General features: G+C 41.7%; 1 protein-coding gene across 2 annotated transcripts in view; it reads right to left on the bottom strand.

Annotated features, from left to right (window-relative positions):
• Positions 1-1463: 1463 nt before the first annotated feature.
• The window catches only part of LOC148654493 (G1/S-specific cyclin-D2), a 32761-nt gene continuing 13852 nt past the window's right edge, over positions 1464-20372 (bottom strand). For both annotated transcript variants that reach the window (XM_088646750.1, XM_088646751.1), the window contains exons 4-5: positions 17211-17359; positions 1464-8175 (exon numbers count right to left, since the gene is read on the bottom strand). In XM_088646750.1, coding sequence (XP_088502876.1) covers positions 8014-8175; positions 17211-17359 — 311 coding nt within the window. In that variant the 3' untranslated portion in view covers positions 1464-8013. The remainder of the gene's footprint in view (positions 8176-17210; positions 17360-20372) is intronic.

Genomic DNA, 20372 nt, shown 5'->3' with positions numbered 1-20372 from the left:
CCAGTCATGGCCTCCTAATAACCCCAATCTATGAACTGGCTTCATCACTATTCTCCTCCCCTCTAATAGCTGATGTGTGGTGAGCATTCTGGTGTATCCAGGTGGGGCTGCACACTAGTGGTGGTGGAGGGGAGTCCCCATTACCTGTAAAGTGCTTTGAATGGTGTGTCCATATAAGGGCTATATAAGTGTAAGCAATTATTATTTGCGTGATGGGACATTTCGTGCTTAATTAACACATGAGCCACACCTATGTGGATACTGTTGCTTTCAGTACATTTGGTGTCCTGCATTGTCCCAGGTGCTTATATTTTTTCCACTACCTGTAGCCTGCAGTGTTTGTCTTGGACTGCTGACCACTGGGAGAAGTCCATCTTGCAGAATCCTTATGTTGTCCTTTAAGGACAATCCATTTACACAAGTCGCGCAATATTAAACACAGATCTGTGTGTTGGTCTTCATCTTATTTTCTTACGTAAGTGCCTTAGGGGGCTTTGCTACTCAGCTTGCAACTTATATGCTTGGAAGGTGTGAAGAGAAAACACTTAACCACCCCTGAAACAATCTTACTCAAGCCATCCATTTTCATTCACACTTTCTCAAAAAATTGACACAAAATCTCAATTCTCAGACCAGAAAATATAAAAAAATAAAAATGAAAATTGCAACATAACAGAGAATAAAAATAACGAATCGAGTAACAGGCATCCAAGCAGTGAGAGAGTTAAGATGAGGGAAGAAGAACAGTCATACGTCTCACACACAAAGGTCATGGTCCTGACAAGTGGCTTTTAATGGTGCAAATATTAAATATTTTGAAAAAGAATACAAACAAAAATAACCTGAAAGCTACACAATGCAGAATTGTGTCACAAGTTTTATACACACAGGGCATTGGCTAAAACGTTTTTGTCTGGACAAATAATGCAATAGATATATTAAGTAATGGAAAAATTAATACTTTTATTTTATTTTGAGTCTTTTTAAAACTGAAATAGTTACCATTGTAATTATTATATGAATGTATTGATGAAATAATACAGGGTTTTATAACACTAGAATATGGCTTATTGTTACCAATACTGGAAATCAACCCCAAATACAAGCCTATTTTGCAAGGTGAAAGCAAGGCACAAATGCTGATAATCGATCCATGAGGAATTGATATTTTCTTTCAGGACTGAAAACAGAGGCCATGTCCATTGTGGAATTGTGGGTGTCCAGAACAAGATAACTAGCTAAACTAATAAAGAAGATTCTAAGAAATGAATGGTTTTTGATACTGAATGGTTTATGATAAAAGCTTTTTAAAAGATTAAGATAACAGCCTTTTGTCATTTATCAGTCCTTAGTGTGGCCTTTTTAGTTTTTACTGAAATTGCTATAAAAAGATCAGCTTTTTAACAGCTTTTTTTTTTGCAGATACAAATGAACAGTTGGTGAAAAAAGGAATAAAAGCCATGTTTCATTCATGGTGAGTTTATTGACCGTACAGCATGCCTATATCCTTCACAACACTTAAAAATAATCCCCTTAAAACAGATCAATAAAGAACTGGTTATTCAAAATGAAACCTTTTCAATACTGAACATGAACTATCTCTTCCACAGAATGTATTAACTTACTACCAGGTTATGTGTAACCATTTTCATTCACTGGCCTGGAACAGAACATCTTAGGATAACAGAAAACCCCAAATACCTTTTTATCCATTCCTCCCAGCACTGTTTAAACAAGGTGTTGTCTATAAAACACAGTCACAAGAAATTTAATGACTTAGCATTTAAACCACCAAAAACATAAGAGCATTGGGAATGAAATGCTTAAGAGTGCAATATGAAGCTTGATAATATTCTGAAGACTACTGCAATCTTCCATTGAAATACAAGAACAATCAAAAGATCCTGTATTTTCTTATTGTCTTCATTTTTTCAGCAAAAATGATTTTAGGACCATCTGTGTAGTTATTTCCCTGTTTACAACGCCTTTTATTTTAAACAGTGTCTTCACCGTGCTTTCATGGAGATGAAAAGCCAAACCTGAACAAAACTCTCCATGCACATTGAGGAATCAGGATGTTCTGTTTCTGCCCGTTTTGCTAACAGTAACAGTAAATCTACTTCTGGAAATGTTACCCACTTGGCGACACTCACTTAAAACTTTTCCTTCTCCTCCCCCTGACAAAATCCACATGCATTTCATAACTACATTAACTTGCTCGTTACCATATTTACATCATCCACACTGCTTTGCTTTTTTAGTCACTTCGACGGAGAGAAAAAAGTGAGAACAAAATTAAACTGATATGGCATCACACTCTTTAAAGCAGACGTTTATTGAACAGAGGTTGTGCAACTGACAGTACTTGAGGTACATGATATGGTTATAGGTGGAGGGGGAGTAGAGAGCCATTTTGCTGTATCTTGTTAATGTAACACATCACAGGAAGGTGATGCTATTTCTGTGGTGACACAGCAGATCGTATGAAGCAGGACTCCCAATGTCTCTCATTCTTGCTGCTCCGGGACCTTTGTGTCTGGAGCTTGTGATTCTAGCCGAGCTTAACGTCAGCATTAATTGAACAAGGCATTCCCGCAATTGTCAGAAATTCTAAACTCTTCCAGGTGACTTGAAATCTCTGCATCAAAGCAGCAAGCAATGTAAAGAGATTTAAGTTTAAATGATTAATTATCTCAATTAAGGCCTCAATTAAGCTCATTTGGAACAACATCCAGAAAACACAAGGACAACAACTGGGAACTACATGATTTTAAAGATACCAGGGTAGCCTGTTACCTCTGACTTAGTTATAATAAGGCACGCTTTTTTGCTGGTATTATGTAAGAAGTACAGTATAGCCCACTTAACAAAGACTTTGTGAGTACAATTCCTACAGTGAAGTGGAAAATGAAAACCCTGCTTCTTCAAACATCTTCAAAACCAAACGCTTTTATGGAGATTTACCGAACCCAAATCGTCCGTTGTTCAGTGTCATTTAACCAACAGCTTAGCAGAGAAAACAATACACCTTTTTCTGGTGATGGCACCATTTGGTTTCTCAATCAGCAGATGCATATTACAACTTTAGCACCTTCAGTATTAATGACATGAACACCTAGTTCTCTACCAACACTTTCCACATTAATGCCCATTCATTCTTTTACAAAGTTTATCGTTCACTTATACAATGGGCGCTCATTGGCTCAATATTCTGTTTGTTCCCCCCTCCACTATGTTTAAGTCCAGATGGGAGCTTCATGCCCTTCAAATCCTCTCGCTGGAAAAAAGTTTTTCCTCTTAAGAAGAAAGCGAGTCCTTCTGTTTCAGCTCGATACTAGGCTCCCTGAAAACAGTAGCTGTGAGGTATTGAAATATGGATTTTTTTTTGTCCAGTAAACCTGAGGTAAATATACTGTAATTGCAGAAGGTGATAAGGACAGAAAGAAAAAAAAATACAGGAAAAAACCCAAAAGGAAAACATGCTATCAGAGCAAACTGTACAAAGAGCATTTCCAGTCGAATACTCGTTTTCATGTTCTTCGTTTACCATCTACTTCAGTATTCTGAGACTTTTTCTTAAGCAGTAAAATAATTATATTATACAAATGTTTATAAAATAGCAGCACACTCAGTGAAACATCACAGCTAAGTACTGTTAATGTGTATAAGGATGAAACAAATCATAGCTTTTTAGCAGCGCAAAAAAAAAATACAGATTCTTTATTACGTCAAAACACTCCTGTCTGCACGAATCACTTTGGAATATCTAACCCCTCATAAAACCTCCATCTATCTCACCTTTTTCCCCATAAACCCCTGCACACCCCCCCCAAAAAATACACAACCCAAAAAATAAAACTGCTCATCTACTGTTTTATTTTTTCATAGCAACTTAAAGGTCTTATGGTTACCTAGTTTAAAAAGCATTATTTCTCCCATGATAATTTGGCAATTGCACGGAAACCTCAGTTTTAGCACGTGTGACGGAGTCACATCCACGTTGAAGAAATGAAAAAGGAGTGTGTGATAAATCTGCAGGCTGAGCAGAGAAGAATAGCTGACCGGTCCTTGAATTCAAAAGCTTTCTTTTGGTTTTCTTTTTTTTTACAACTATACCATTTAAAGTATAATAGTAAAACCATCTTCTGTGATGGTGGGGTCTTCACCCAGTGAATATCACCATAATTGAATTGGTGACCTAAAATGGTCACGAATATGTACAGGTGGCTGCTAACTCTGAGATGGTATCGTACTTTACAGCTTAATTTCTTTGTTCATTACTTTATACTACTGTATGTCATCTGAATATGTGCATTTCAGGAAGCGAATATGTACAGGGATCAGTTTCTCTATCATTTTTACTTTCGCTCGGGCCTGAACTGCTTTCAGTGAATTCCAGAGACTAAATTTAGCTTGAGATACCTCTTAACATCGCCAAACTTGGAATTCCAGGTTACAACAGCAAAACAAGAAAGGAAATAAGATGTTAAGTATTCACAATTTTTTGCACTTGAGTGACCGTAAGACCTTTAACGAACAGCTTCAATTTTGTTTTCAGAAATCGACCAACTGTTATCATAACATGTGCAAAAACAGACAAAAAAGTTGTTGCAACTTTTTTTTTGTATATCATCCAAGTGACTTAGTCATGGAGCAGACAAAAAAATTCAAGTAAAACAAATAAACTTTATTATTTGATCAATAAAAAAATAAACCTAAAAAAAAACTAAATTAAAATTGCGAACCTTTTCGGTAGCCATTTTTTTTTGCATTGGCACATATTATCTTGTCTTTTTTCTTTAAATGTAATCATTTCTTTTAAATAACACATGAAATGGTCAGACTTTTCTCTTTTTTGGAATGTTTTCAGATGGAATGTCTTCTAGAACAGGTGTTAAAAATCACTACAACACCTTGAGCTATCACCATGGGAACACCTGACATAGGAAACCAGCCCTACAAAACAGTTCAAAAAAACAAAACGAAAAAACATTACATCCCTACTGTAAGTCTCCCTTAGCAGACTTCCAAAACCCATTCCATTCATCCCTAGGGAGTTTGGTTCAAAAGTGCTTTGCTAATGAAATGGTTTGCAACATCAGTAACTGTGGACCAACACCCCGGACTACAAGAGACTAATGAAAGGTGTTCCACCATTTTTAACTGCCCAATGCGTTAAAAAAAAAGAACAAGCACAAGGAAGAATATGGCTGTGTTAAATCTGGTCTGATCTGCTGCCGTTCAGAATGTGCATGTTGAAAATGGTCCAGAAAACATAACCTTAAAATAAAGGAACACAAACATACACATCAAAAAATCAGTTTATTGCTGGGAAAGGCTCTGGGACTGGAGCTGTAGCTTGACCAGATCCCTCCCTCTATGCCCCTTCACCTTTTAACCCAGCCACTGCCTTTAAAACCTCTTGCCCTCTCTCAGCAGCATGCCCGGTGACAACCAGTGTGGGATATGACCAAATTCTGCAAAACTGAGCATTCCCTTGGCTAGCACTAACTCACGTCTGCAACCTCAAATGGAGACTTTGCTACCATGGGCGCTATATGATCCCTTACTAGCCAAGCCCACACCCTGCATGGCATAGGTGCACGTTGTGGTGCTCATCTCAGAAGACGGAAAACGAAAAAGTCACCTGGATTGCAAAACCGGCAGGGAAACACAGTTCACTCCCACCCCACACAACGATTACAGTACTCCCCTCACCGCGCGCACTGCAGAGTACGCCATTCCACCACTGGTGATTACTCTGCACTCTCCTCATTTCTCCACCACCACCTCTATTTTCTTTCCCCTGGACTGCACAGTACGTACTGCCCCCACCCCACCCCGGCCCCACCCCCTCCCCCGGCACTCTGTGGAGCGAGCGGGCTCAGCCCCCCCTCTCCCCTAAAGCGAGGTCATCTCCACAAGCCCCATTTTTTTCCCCACAAAGACAAAGCGCACGAGTGGAGCACAATGACGCAGGTGCACTAACAAGCAGGCTGCAGAAGCAACCCTCGCCTCCGACACCCACCCTCAGACACGCGCGCAGGCACGTAAACGCACACTGAAGAAGCAGCTATTTCCTGACACTACAAAAAAAAAAACAACAACAAGAAAAGCTTATTGAAGTCACTATTAGTGACAAAGCATTCACCGTGACAGAAGTAGTTGCTTAACAACAACAAAAAACAACACTTATAATAATATTATTAATAATAAAATAATAATAATAAAAATAATAGATTTAACATTCCGTACTGAAAACCATTTTTTTTTCTGTATCAAAAATTGGTTCAGCCCACTCAGGGGCTTTTCCCCCTGTCTGGAACCTTCCCTAATTTCTCTCAAGTCTATTGCTTCGCAATCTAACGACGCTGCAAACCGCACAGTCACAAACACACGCATCTGAGCGGACGTTTCTTTTTACACGCAGGAGAAAAGGCTGTACTGGGCGCTCCGTTTGCACCGAATGGAAAAACACAAGGTGTCCAATAATGATGGTCACGCACACGCCAAGATAGAAATAAAACTAGGGGCCAGATGTACCAGAGGACTGCGCCTGTTGTAGGAGTCGCCGATGTGTTTTAAAAAAACCTTCCAAGCGACGGGCTATGCGGGCACAATGATACGTGCGAGGTTTCGAGAAATATTTCGCTGCGGCAAAATCATTCTTTGCGGTTTGACTGTATGCTTAATTTCGGGGATTCCTGTGAGGAGTTGCAAAATCTGGGCGGAGTCCACAACAAAAAGTAATTTCTCAAGAATCTGAATAAGAGGCAGTGCAGCTGGTACCAAGTGCGACACTTCAAAACGTGTCAATTTGTTGAGAACATTTCTTTTCTGGTCCCTGACCATGGCAGTTGTGACAAGTTGACATCATGTTCAGCAGCAATGGGTGAATCGAAGGAAAAAAGGTATTTACTGTATATATAGGCATAGGCACTGGATAATCTACTTAATGAGACTAAAGCACAAATTCCTATTTTCCCCTATAAGCAGGTTTTACCTGCCAGCACTGAACAAAAAATCTTTGGCATGTCTAGTTTCCCCAGTGTATTGGGAGCAAAAACTGTACACATACACATGCACAGGTGCTTCTGGAACCTTCTGCTCACTCTGAACATGTGTAGAGCAATAGGAAATGCACCTAACCTAAGAGTGTGTACTGTAGGTGGTATGTGATTCAACCCTAGTAGTTACAAATGTTATAATCAAGTATTACAAGTCCGCTCACAGCTCGGTTACTTTTATAAACAGATGCGTATTTACCCAGCTGTGGGAAAGGGCATGACATTTCCAGCACCTCGATAGGAAAAAAAACAACGAGATTCTTCTCCTGTCTCCCTTTCCACTGCAAGTGCAAGTTTGTTTTCCTGATCAGACGTTTTTCCAGGACACTTCTTAGTTTCTGCTCGACAACACACAGGTGGGCTAGCAGGCTATACAGTTCAGCCTTAACCACAAGTTACCTACTGCTATTCCTTTGGAAACATGTCGCAAAGCTCTCACAAGGCTTATTAGCACACAATGTTTACTGTGCGAAGTGTCCCAACAGAAACACAATGTTTGCCCTGCGGGTGGCCCGGCCCATCTTCGTACATCTGGCCCTTAGCCCCTTCACTCATACACACAGCCTTGTAATTCTCCTGCTATTTTTTACAAGCTTTTTTTAAGCTTTTTATCTTTTTTTTTTAACTGGAACTTTACTGCGGCTATACAACTTAAAAACAATTGAGTATGCAAAATAGTTTATGGCAGGTTATCCTTCTGCAGAACCACAGACTTTATTGGTTTTTTAAATTTCATTTTAATTTTTTTTTTAATATCTAAAATAGCTTTTTTTCCCCTCTATATAAACGGGAGCACACGTTTGTTGTAATTTTTAAGGAAAATAAAAAAATAAGGTCTTTGTAGAAAGACTAGCAAGCACACTTTGTTGATGGGGGGGGGGGGGGTCGGCTGTTATTTTAATTTCTCCAGCTCTACGCTCTCCTGTGAGGTTTCCAGGCAACCAGCTCACAGGTTGATGTCTCGGACGTCTGTTGGGGTGCTGGCCTGGTCCAGCTCGTCCATCTCCTTGCGGGGGCCTCTTGGATCCTGCTGCTGCTGCTGGCGCACCTGTCTCAAGTTGCGGACCAGAACCGATTCGATCTGCTCTTGGCAAGCTTTCAGGCAGTCCTGGAATGTAAAGCAGAAAAAAGAGGTTTGTGGATGCAGGTCCCCTCTTGGAAAAAAAAAGAGGCAAAATCACTTGGAAAAACAGCATTCCATTTTCAATTTACATTGTTCTACAGAAACGTCTCCACAACTGAACCTCCTTCTATTACTGTCTGCTCAGCACTTCCTATGTGTTTCAGAAAGATCGCCACACAAAGATATTCTGTGCAACTGTGGTGTCAATTTCCGGAATTCTAAAGAACACCTGACAGGACATTTCAAAGAAAGAACAATTTGTCAGGATGTAGGCCCCTGTGATCCTGCAGGAGTTTCTGCAGCAACCAGGAATATTTTTTTAAGGATTTCCTCTTCCCTAAAATGCTCACACTAGACAGATATGAAAAGGGCAGCCTTCAGAATACCAGAATCTGAAAGGTGAGGGTCTTTCAGTCTTACCTAAAATGGACACACTTTCAGTAAGGAACAATGTCAGAAAACCAGAAGCTAGCATGTGACTTTCATGTGAAAATCCACACACAAAAAAAAATCAGCAGAAAAGGATTCCAAAGTTCACTTATTCTCTTGGCTCTAAGTAACCTTGGGAAAAACACGAGAAGAATGCAGCAAGTAATGACTTGTGACAAAAACAAAAATCTTCGGAAAGCTTTCAGCAGCTGCAGAATGGCAACAGAGCTATCCCCTCCCCCCACAAAACTTCACTCTTGAAGAAGAATCAGAGGTCCTTACAGTACATCATGACTCCTGAAGTTCAAGTGTTCCATGAATTACACAAGGCTGTAAGAAGCTACAGTGTGGCACAGTGACGCAGTAGGTAGAATTGCTGCCTAGGTTCAATTCCAGGGGTGCCATCTGCATGGAGTGTGTGCATGTCTGTGTCTGTCTGGTTGGACTGGTGTTCCACCCAGGGTGTACCCTGCCTTGTGCCTAATCCCTGCTGAGACAGGCACGCCATGAGCCCTACTGGACAAAGCACTTAGAAAATGGATGGAGGTTAAGAAGCTAGAATTCAGGGGAAAAAAAGAAATATATTAATCCTTGTAAGCTCAAAGAACAGCCATCTAACTGTGCTTCTTCAAAACCCTAAATGGGTTCATTTCAAGGCCAATAATACCAGATCATTTAATGGTCAGCTCTGTTTTTGTGTAACATATGGTAGGACACTTTAATACAGAGAACAACATCCACCAAGAGACAGATTCCAGTTATACAGAATCCCACATTTGAAAGTGAACTAGAAATGGTAGGCCTGCACTCTGTCACAAGTAGTACTCAAGAGCTCGGTCGGGAGCTAGATTTCCTGGACCCTGCATTCCACAGTGACCTCCTGTGGGCAGATGCCTGTTGAAGCCTGTACAGACAGCTAGGGCTGTGCCTTCTCCTCCCAAATTCCCTAACCAGATGATTCATCATGAGAATACCGAATGTGGTTACACAATGGGATTGAAAGGCGTTCATCTATTATCCTTTGTCACTGGAGTAACAGTCTTGAGTTAGGCATTTTGATATAAGGAAAAAAAAACCAGCCAATGCAGAAAAACAATTGTGTATTACATCTCAGACACTAACCGTAACGGTAAGTCACAAGCATCTTAAAAGCATTCTAATTCAAATACAAATGAGACATAAAAAACGTCATGCAGTTTTACCGGTTTCTAAGAAAGATCTAACCATCCAATTCAGGGTCATGGAGGAGCCAGAGCCTATCCCAGCAAGCAACACGTGCAGGACAGGGTACACCCTGGACAGGATGCCAGTCTGCCAGTCCATCACAGGGCAGACAGACACAATCACACAAACACAGTGTTTCCAGAAGCCAATTAACCTACCAGCATGTGTTTGGACTGTGAGAAGAAACCCGGGCGAACACAGGTAGAACATACTGTACAAACTCCTTGCAGCTAGCTCTCCAGCTCTGTAATTGAACCCAGCACTATGATGCAGAAATTTTGCGTCACTGTGTCATCCTCAAGTTCCACAGTCATGAAATACTATAGTAAAAAAAACACGGTTGGCGATACATTTTCAGCCCTTCACAAAACAAGCCATGTAACAACAACAGAAATAAATGGCCATCTTGGTTTGGGCAGAAACAAACCAGTTCACCATTATGTGGCCAGTGCGGGCATAAAAGTATGGTTGCAATTTATGCAGTGCAGAAGGTGTTAAAATTTGTTAATGTTCAAAGCACTCCATTTAGTGGCTCTAAAGACAGAGGAAGTTTGAACTTCCCCCTGCAAAACTGGCAGCCAGACAGCTGTCTTCATTTTCCAGTGGAACCCCCTTTCACAATATTTCAATTGTATTTTTTTTTTTACAAAAAATGACACCTATCTAGTTTGGAGTTAATTAGCCAAGCAGGTTTCGCACAGGAGCAGTTTGTGGCACGGGGCATTTATCAACAAGAGAATACAAAGGCGGGCAGAAAGCCAACCTGTTTTAAGCAGCAATCCTCTTTTGACACGTCGCAACTTCATTGTCACAGCAATGACTCCGGACATTTTGTGGAGTACATTGGCCCAGCAGGTTTTGAACAAGTGGACTTAGCCCTTTGTCCTATGTGTCCAAAAAATGTCCCTGACACATGTTGCTGATCTGAAACAGGTTTTATTGTGATCAAACCTGGCAAGTTTCAATTTCACCAAAACTCTGGATCCTAAGACTAGTATTCTGAAGTTTTATGGGCAGTCATCTTGGCTTAAGCAAAAATCCAGTTATGACATGTGTTTGTTGTGTTTTCACTAAATTAATACCTACTATATTTAGAATTAAATCAAACAGGTGGCTAAGTAAAGGTAGCTAGCTACCCGATTTCACTGGATTGTCCCTACAATATTTGTTTGGAGTTCGGAACAGTTGGGATTATAAGGCATATTTTTGCCAAGCACTTGGTGACCTGGTGTGTACGCATGTTTGTGACAAGTTCTTTTCTTGTGTATTTTTGAAGCAGACACAGTCTGAAAAGTAAATTCGCAGCTTTAGTAAGCAAGTTTGAGCTTGAACGATGCCATGTTTAAACTCAACTGTCACCAAACAGATGATATTTGAATTGAGCAAACAAAATGGCCGTTAGGTGACCACTGGTTTATGCAGGAACTCCTTTCAGTTCGTATACTGTTAAGTAAGAGGTTCAAGTGGAAAGTTGTGTCCTGACTCGAAGGAACACGAAGAGGTTAATTCCACACTGAAAAGTAGCAAGAAAGAAGAAAAAAGAGAACATTTCAACTGTGAAGCCTTCTTTAGGTGTGTGGTACACCTGGACCACACACCTAAAGAAGGCTCAACAGCCAAAACATTGTCTTTTTCTCTTTCCACTTTTTCCACTTTTCAGCATGGAACTGACTATGTTTGGAGCTAAACGGTCGAGCAAATATTTGAACATTTTTGCTTTACAGGCCACATTTTCTTGCCAAGCAGTTAATGACCATATACAGTACAGTAAGAGTGGTATCTTAACTCTAGAATTACACCTGTAGATTAGGCGCTAACCAGTCTAACAGCTTTAAAACAGACAGAGTTTGCACAATCGGTCACTTTTTTCAAAGTAGTTTATGGTCTATTGTGGGACTAAAGAATACTGTACCGATAAATCAGGCCTAGAAGTTCCCAAAAAGACTACATTGAAAAGGTTTTTAACTACGTGGGTCAGGCCACCAATTAATTTGATGCAGAAACCCTGGCTTTTCTCAAACATTTAATGACTCATCTGTCCCAGTATACCTGCCTGGTTATGGAGCTGTGCAGCCACAAGGTCCCTTAGCACAACCCCTTTCAAAGGCGTGAAGCATAGAAGCCAAATTACGAGGTAAACACACATTTGTAAATATAAACATACATAAACACTCATGTAAGTGACCACTGAGAGGTTAACAACCTGTGTCAGGCCTACTTGCAGCAGGCAGGCCAAGCGTTACATCAGCCAAGCAGAGCTGAGTGCTTCTTGCAGGCCTGTATCCTGACCAGGAAAAAAAAAACTAGAGATTACCAAAACTATGTTAATTATATCCATGTCTTTTCAATACATAAAAGACGTTTAATGAGACAGCAGCCTGCAGGGACCACCTGAGCCCATTTATACTCACATTACAGCTTCAAAGTGAGAGGCAGAAACTGAGACGTTCCTGAGAATCTATACACCCAAATTATCCATTACCGATCCATTATGGATGACTGAAAACAACTCCACAGTTTAGCAGACGGAATGGGAACTGGGGAGGCCATGGGGCTAGAGGTGAAAGCTGAAAAGCTGCCAAAGACTGGAGGGGGTGGGGTGTGGTGTGTGACACTGTGGTCTTGTGTACTGGTTCAGATTGAAGGCTACTATAATAAGGGCTGCTGGGATATAAATGCCACCTGGATAACTCCAACTGAGCTCTTACGCATAATTACAGGTCTCGTGAATCCAGGCAATTGTGGGATGCATTATATAAAGTTTTGAATAATCAATAAGAACCATACAGTGGGTGCAGCTTTTGTACAGCTTGCAGAGAGGCGAGCAACTTTGAAAATAATTAAAACATCATGGGTCACAGTCTACGTCTAGGCACTGCTCCTGCTGAAGACTGTAAGATCGGATGAAGTACGACATAAAACTGTTTTGTAGAAGTTTTCTTTTTCTGCTAGGAAATGAAGGAATTATTGGTTCCACGGTTGCTATTAGCCCACATCAAAAGAAGCTCCCCATTAAGAGGATCATAGAGGAAGTTTTAAAACTGTTAAAAGAGGAATTGCTGCAAGTCGTTATATCTACAGAGCAATGGAGGTTAGGAGAAATAAAACATGGTGTCAAGGTGTACTGCTGTCACTAAGAAGCTCCAATTAATTTTATTATGGCAATGCTGTATACGCTATGAGAATAAATATGTTTTCCTGGGTACGGACGAGTAAGGGGAGGCAATAATGTCTCAAAGAGGGTGCCGACACATTACCTTTCAGGTCATCTTAAAACCAAAAGAAGCATCATAAGCTCTACCAGAGCTTCCCACTTCCCAACAAGATGTGGTCCATTAGTCATAAAAAATAAATTCCTCTGAGAAAATTAACTAAAGCATAAAACATGTAAAGGAACTGCCTGTGTCTTACCACAAAAATGTGTGCTCTTTTTTTCTTAAAAGACATTCCCTCGGCTGCTCTTTATAGAAACAGTTCGCATCCCGTGCCAAAACCCAGAGGCTTAATTCAAGAAACTTTAATAGTTTCAATGTGCGACTACTGGAAACATGAATGTATTCTTCATGTTCAGACACTTGGGTGAGTTTTGGAAGAGTTAAGAAACACGTTGGGTTTTTGGCTTTCTTGTTTTGTTTGTACTTCTGTGTGTTTTAATATTTCTAGCAGGCCTTGACAAGTTTTTTTTTTAAAAAAAGGCTGAATCACCCATGTTAATGCCACTTTTTTCAGGATCCACAAAAAAAAAGCTTCCTTTCACTCTGTCTGTTGTCACACCCTAAGCCACGCAAAAAGTCTGACAAAACCAGTGGTAGAAATTAACTCTATAGGGAAAAGTATTTCTAGTCTTAAAAACCTCCTCTAAATCTTCTTAATCATGTGTTCTGAAGCCATTTTTTTTTATCTCTATGGATCGACTCACAGGAATCGCACAGGAAAGCTTGAAACTTTCTAATTTATGATTCTGTCTAACACCTTTTATGTATTTAGTGAAGGTCGTACCAAAAGCAGATTGAAACTGTTTCAACTGTGTGAACATTCATTTTTGGGGGTATGTCTGAAAAGAACGGCAGTGTGTAAGAAAGAAATTGAAACCCTTTCTCCATAGATATTCAGCAAAACTCCTACTATTATCCAGATAGTCCCACAGATAATCCCCATCCAAGAACTGGCCTCCAATCCCATCCTGTACTCTCCAAGTAATATACGAATACCTGGACTGCTCTTCTCCTAGTGACAAATTGACTTCTGAGCAGTTGTGGAAGACGCACTTGCAAGCAGCTGTAAAACTCTGCTGGGGAGTTTTAATCTCTGATATCTGACTGCCTCAAAACTAGGTCCCATCTTTGATCAGCTTGCCGTAGAGCACTCTGGGTGCCATGTTGTAAAGAGGAAGATGAAAGAGGCTGTGAATGCTATTTTAAGAGAAGAGCACTGAAACCATCACACACACACACACACGGGAACACAAAAAAGTGCAGGGCCGCACTTCTCATTCAGTTAAAATATGCTGCCTCAACTTCCTGTGTGAGCTGGCGCACTTTCAATGGCACTGCAGAACTTCCTCCTCTTTCTGAATGGGACTCTAAGCGACCCAGAAGAAGGCCATGTTGTGAGATGCATCCCCCCTTATTGTAAGAGCGCATGCATCACGCTGATTGGGGGGAGTGAACATGGTGTGTGTGTGTGTGGAGGGGAAAGGGGAGGAGGAGAGGGGAGAGGTGGGAGGGGGTGCTGCTACTGCTGTTGAGAGCGAGAAAGATGAATGAGCCTACTGGCTGCTGCCAAGTCAAGCAAAGACAAACTAGGAAACCATCTCATTCTTCCCCTTTCCCCTTTGAGGCTGTTTTGTCTGCTGCTTCCTTGCATTTGAAACGCGGCTGCCTGCAACAAATAAGACAGGATGAGGGGAGAGTGAGTCTTGTCACATGCTTCCAAACCGCAGGCATTCAACACCACAAAAGCCTGGATGGTGCCGTTTTGTGTGTGTGTGTGGGGGGGAGTTGTGGGGGAGGCAGGAGTTGGGGAAGTAGTGGTGGTGGTGGTGGTGGTGGTGGTGGTGAGGGAGTGGACTTTTTTCAGAGCCGGCCTGCTAGTTTTAGTTTTCCACATTTTTAAAGCACAGATCTCCAACTACCCTCCCCCCCCACCAACACCACCCCCTTCCTCCTCCTGGTGTCCTTTGAAAGCATTCCTATCCCCAATGTTTTAAAATTGTACACAAAACAACTGCGAGAGGGTGGAAACAGGTTGGGGGCCAGAGGTTGTCATCCTGTGTGGCCTTCATATCTCCACTGAGCTACTCAGAAATCGCTGGGATTTTAATCAATGTACGGTCAGGGACTCAGTGACTAAACTTTTGCAAGGACTAAGGAAAAAGACAATGGACACAAAAAAAAAATCACATCCCTTGTCCACATAGGGGAACTGAACGACAAACTGCACAGCGCATAGGATTAAAATATTAAAGGCTCGGCTAGTTTGAACCGTTTGACTTCCTTTTTCCAGGATTTTTACAGCGTCGTAGGGCCGGTCCTGTTGTTATTGGATGTCACACCGAAGTTCTTTGTGGCCCTCGGTATGATGTAAAATGCTACATTCAGGAGATGTGAGCTTTTCTGTGTTGCACTGCTGCACAAACGCTCTGGCTTTGGGACCAGACAGGTTGATCCATGTTTTTTTTTCATTCCAAAGCTTTCCTAGCGTACTTTCCAATCCATAGCCCTTGATGTCCAGGAATTTGCAGAGTTGAGGAGGAGGTCGGCAGCTGAGCCCACTGACTTCAACACTGCCCCTGAAACGCTGTTTTATTGCTGAAGCAGAGTTTCGTCTACTGCAGCACGCTTCTTCAACCAACAGGTTGTGGAGGGATCGTTTCCTGTGCTACGCTCTCCCCCTCTGCGGGACTGAGCGGTAATGTGTTACAAGGCTGTCTGGGAAGGGGGCAGCTACAGGTCAGGCCACCGCCACTTGCCAAAGCCTTTGTTTACTTTTACATGTGGCACGTCATTTCCTCTCCCGGCCAAATAGGCTTTCTTTTCCTTCGATGCCTTTTACCGGGCTCACAGAACTGGCAAACACGGAACACCTTTGCCTCTGTGGCCATCGCTATTCAAGCCTGAGGGTGCATCTTCTCCACACCCCATCACTCGACTTCACTTCCCATGACATTTCCAAGCTCCATTGTGTCGAGACTCGTAGGCCTTTGATGCCGAGTCCAGATCACAGGTCACTGGAGGCACTTCATGCATCTTAAAGTGCCACAGACTAAGGGCAGGCCTGTCACTGGAGATTCTGTTTCTAATTTAAAAAGTTTTTTTTTTGCTTCAATCCACTATCGCAGCTAAACACAGGCCCGAGTGAAGGCTCTCATTGCTCCACTTTGCAGTACACAGAATCAGGTTGCCACTAGGCTTGTAAGGTCCAAAACAAAGTCTTGGCTTCATCATGTGAGGACTGATGAGATGTATTCAGTGAAATTTAGTACATCCATGCTTGTGGGCAGCAGGCTACAATTTGCAGCGTATATGTTGACTTCCATTCCACCACTACTTGAACATTTACTTCATGAAAACACCAAGGTCACGTGGCTGAGCCTCAGCTGCGACAGAAGAGAGTGACTGGAAAAGGAGGCTCTTACTGACAACTTGGTTCTCATTTCGCTCTGGTTTCAAATCCTGCCAAAAGGCAAAGAAGATGAAGAAGAAGCAACTAGGCCTGTTAACATAACTAAAGCTCACATATCACCCTGCAACTCAGAACTGGAACTAAGCAGGTGTGAGCCTGGTCAGTACCTGGATGGGAGAGAAACTAAGGTTGCTGTTGGAAGAGATATTAAGGGGCCAGTAGGGGGTGCTCACTCTGCAGACTGTGTGGGTCCTAATGCCCCAGTATAGTGACGGGGAAACTGTACTGTAAAAAGGTGCTGTCCTTCGGATGTGATGTAAAACCGAGGTTCTGACTCTTTGTGGTCATTAAAAATCCCACTGTGTTTCTCGAGAAGAGTAGGGTGTTACCCCGGTGTCCTGGCCAAATTTTCCATTGGCCCTTACCAATCATGGCCTCCTAATAATCCCCGTGTATGAACTGGTTTCATCACTCTGCTCTCCTCCCCACTGATAGCTGATGTGTGGTGAGCATACTGGTGAGTGTAAATCCAGCTGGGGCTACACACTGGTGGTGGTGGAGGGGAGTCCCCATTATCTGTAAGGCGCTGTGAGTGGAGCATCCAGAAAAGTGCTATATAAGCATAAGGAATTATCACATTATAAGAAGAAAAGGCAGTGAAAGAAAGGTTTTGAAGACAGGAGAAAACTTCACAAAGTTCTCCGCTGGCTGCAGAGGTCACATTAACGATATGTGTTACTTACCACTTCTGTGTTGGTAATTTTAGCCAGCAAGTCTGTCAAGTTGTCTCCCCACTGGGACCGGTCCCCATCGTCGAGCTGAAGTCCACAGATCGCTGCTCCGACACTTCCAGTTGCTATCATTGATGGAGGGTACATAGCAAAGCTGAAATCTGGGAAGAATGAAGTGAAAACACACCTCTGCTGTTATTCCGAAAGAGTGACGACTATAACTAACTGGTCTGAGTCAGAAAAACAAGAATGGAAACCACAGTCCTCTCGAACAAGCAAGCAAGGACACCAAGGAACACAAGAGTCCACAAACCTTGGTTTTAAGAGGGCAAAGGCCACTTAAATAGAAGATCTGAGCGACAGTATATACTGCAAATCTGCTGGGTTTCTCAGATATGTTCTGTACCACACTGTAAAAAAACAATACGCCCAGAGTTTTGTTGCCATCTGTTTTGCTGAATTGATTAAAGAAGTAGCTGTAAGGGGAATATCTTGATGCAGTATATTTGCCCTCTGTAAATGAGTAAATACAATAAACTTAATAAGACAACAAAGAAGAGAGAGGACTCTCAATTCAGCTCTGATGCGCTCAGCCTGCGTCCCAACACAAACACAGCTCACGTGCTGCCTCAGATAACTGTGGAATGTAGCTGAGAGCAACTTTCTATCTGTAATTGCTATGCCCTACAGAGCATGGTGCTTTTGAAATGAACACATCTTTGCGAAAATTATCTGGACAACTTGAAGTAAATAACTTCACTACTACTTAAAATCTAAAGCAACAAAGAAAATTCCAAACAACTTGCACAGACGCACACAGCTCAATGTAATATCCTTTGGTCCTTTTTGTGTTTTCAGGAGGACGTCTGTGCTGGGCTTTAAGGCTACACACGCAGAAAAAGTTTGGTTGGTGACACGAAATTAAAAACAAAATTGTTTAAGGCCTTTTCAGCCTGTGTTGCCTTAATAGCCGACAGAGTACATGATCATTTCCCGATGATAAATAACTAAGTTTTTCATTAGGCTGCTGAGTGGGTCTGGTAATGACTAGCTGAGGCTAATGAGGGTTCACTTGGCTTGTATACAAGTTGAAAAACATCCCCCCCTCCCTCCCCCCCCACCCCAAATCCACCCCCTTTTCTTCCTTCTCCTAAGTAAATCGTGTGCTCTGTGAAAAACTCCAACCTTGGAAGGTAGAATAAAGAGCCACAGTCCCCCTGCCAATGGCCACTGCTGTAGGTCCTTTTACAACGTGTGGTCACAAGAATGCGTCTGAAAGCCCAATAACCTTGTTAGCTCCCCTCACTGTCATTCATAATGCAAATAAGACAGCTTGCAAATGGGCCAGGATCCCGAAAGGCGAGTGGAAAAAAAAAAAGCCTAGGCTTTTCCACAGAAGTCTCGCAGTCTCTCTCTCTCGCCTCTCGCCTCTCGCCTCTCGCCTCTCACTCAAACGTCCCAGTGTAACAAGCCCCACGGGTTTGGCTTCTTTATGGGTGCACATGCCCGGTCTTTGTTGTGCAGTCGGCAATGATTTGTATTAACAGCCCCCCTATTTTTTAGCATATTAATTAAGTGCAGCAAACTGGCAAGGCAAGTGTCGTGGGCAGGAGAGTGTGGCACCATTGTCTGAAGTCATCACCTCATCTCGCGCCATTGAAAATCACGGCAGTGACCCTTCTGCCGATATGGATTGAACCCCACGGGCCTACAAAGGAGAAACGGGGGGGGTGGGTGGGGGAGGCAGGCCACCGACTTGGAGCGCACGATTTTCTAGTTTGTCTCTACAGCCTGTTAGGGGAAGGGGCAAAGCTTTTTTTCTCTTTCCCTCCCGGTTTTTGTTTTCGGGAAAGAAAAGACGCCACTCACTGTTGCCGGGCCACCTATGGGGTTGAGGACAGGACGCGGGAATAAAAAGCCTGCAAATTAACATATTGCCATATTCAATTGCAAAGCAAACTGTGTGCAATGATTCTAAAAGAGATTTTTCTTTTTTAATAAAGTACCCAAAGAGGTACCTTTGATAGCTGTGGAGACAGCATATTCATGGTCTTTTTAACATTCAGAACCAGCCTCTTTCTCTTCTTGTGAGTCTGTGTTGACAAATAAATGAACTTATTATACACCCCTACTGTATGTCAAGAACTGGGATTCCGCCAGGGAAGTATTTATTAACGACAAGCCTGAACAACTTGGACAAATAAAAAAGGAAAACAGCAGTATTGCATCACAATTTTTAAATACACTTGCTACATTACACATTTCATTTAAGAAACACACAGTTAAGGATGTACTCAACTGAGAGAAGCCAGAGAAATGAAAGAAGACCATTTAAAAACGCAATAAATTTGCTTCTTGAGCAGTTTCTTGTACTGGGCAGTGGAAGATAGTTATCAAACCAAAGGAATGCTTTACGCAATCAGTGCCTGTCCAGTAATGGATAATCATTGTGAAGAATGTGGCGAGTAGGACACTAGACACATCCTACCCCAATTAATAGATTAGTGATGGCAGCAGGAGCTTTAACTCATGAAAGACAAATGTAAAAGTGTCATTTCCATCTAGAAACCGAGGAATATCAAAAAAAGAGTATCATTTTTATAATGACAGGAGAACGTGCACACACTATGCTCTTCCACGTTACAGAATGTTCACGTGTGTTCTACAAATCCACTTGTACAAGGGTGTTGCCGATTACAAAATGGCAGACTCCTATCACATCAACCCTGTCTCTATAAATCGTATGCGACAGGATTTTCATTCAAATCATCAATGAAACCACATACTACCCTATCCTCATTATTTCTACCCTTGTGAGTGAGACAGGACAAATATGTCCTGTAATGTGAGTAATATTGTTTAACATTCTAATCAAAAGGGTTCCCATAATGGTAAACCAAAACAATAAATATGGCTAATGCAATTTCATAATCCGCAAGACCATAACTTAAGCATTTTTGCACCGCTCTGCACCATAACTCACAAATATCACGAGTGTCTCCTTCTATCAAGAGGTTTTATTTTATTGTATCAATTTTCCAAAAAAGCAATAAAAAATATTTTTAACTTATGAACAGGATACCATCCAACTTTACCAACATACTTTTACGTTACTTCATTTATGTATTAAATATCTCATTGCAGACCTCAAAGACCAAGAAAAAGCAGTCTCCT

The sequence above is a fragment of the Lepisosteus platostomus genome, chromosome 9, assembly GCF_059453375.1.
Source record: "Lepisosteus platostomus isolate fLepPlt1 chromosome 9, fLepPlt1.hap1, whole genome shotgun sequence".
NCBI classification, from domain to species: Eukaryota; Metazoa; Chordata; class Actinopteri; order Semionotiformes; family Lepisosteidae; genus Lepisosteus; species Lepisosteus platostomus.
Note: the sequence above shows the minus strand (reverse complement) of the source record. Positions and strands in the feature narration are given on the sequence as shown.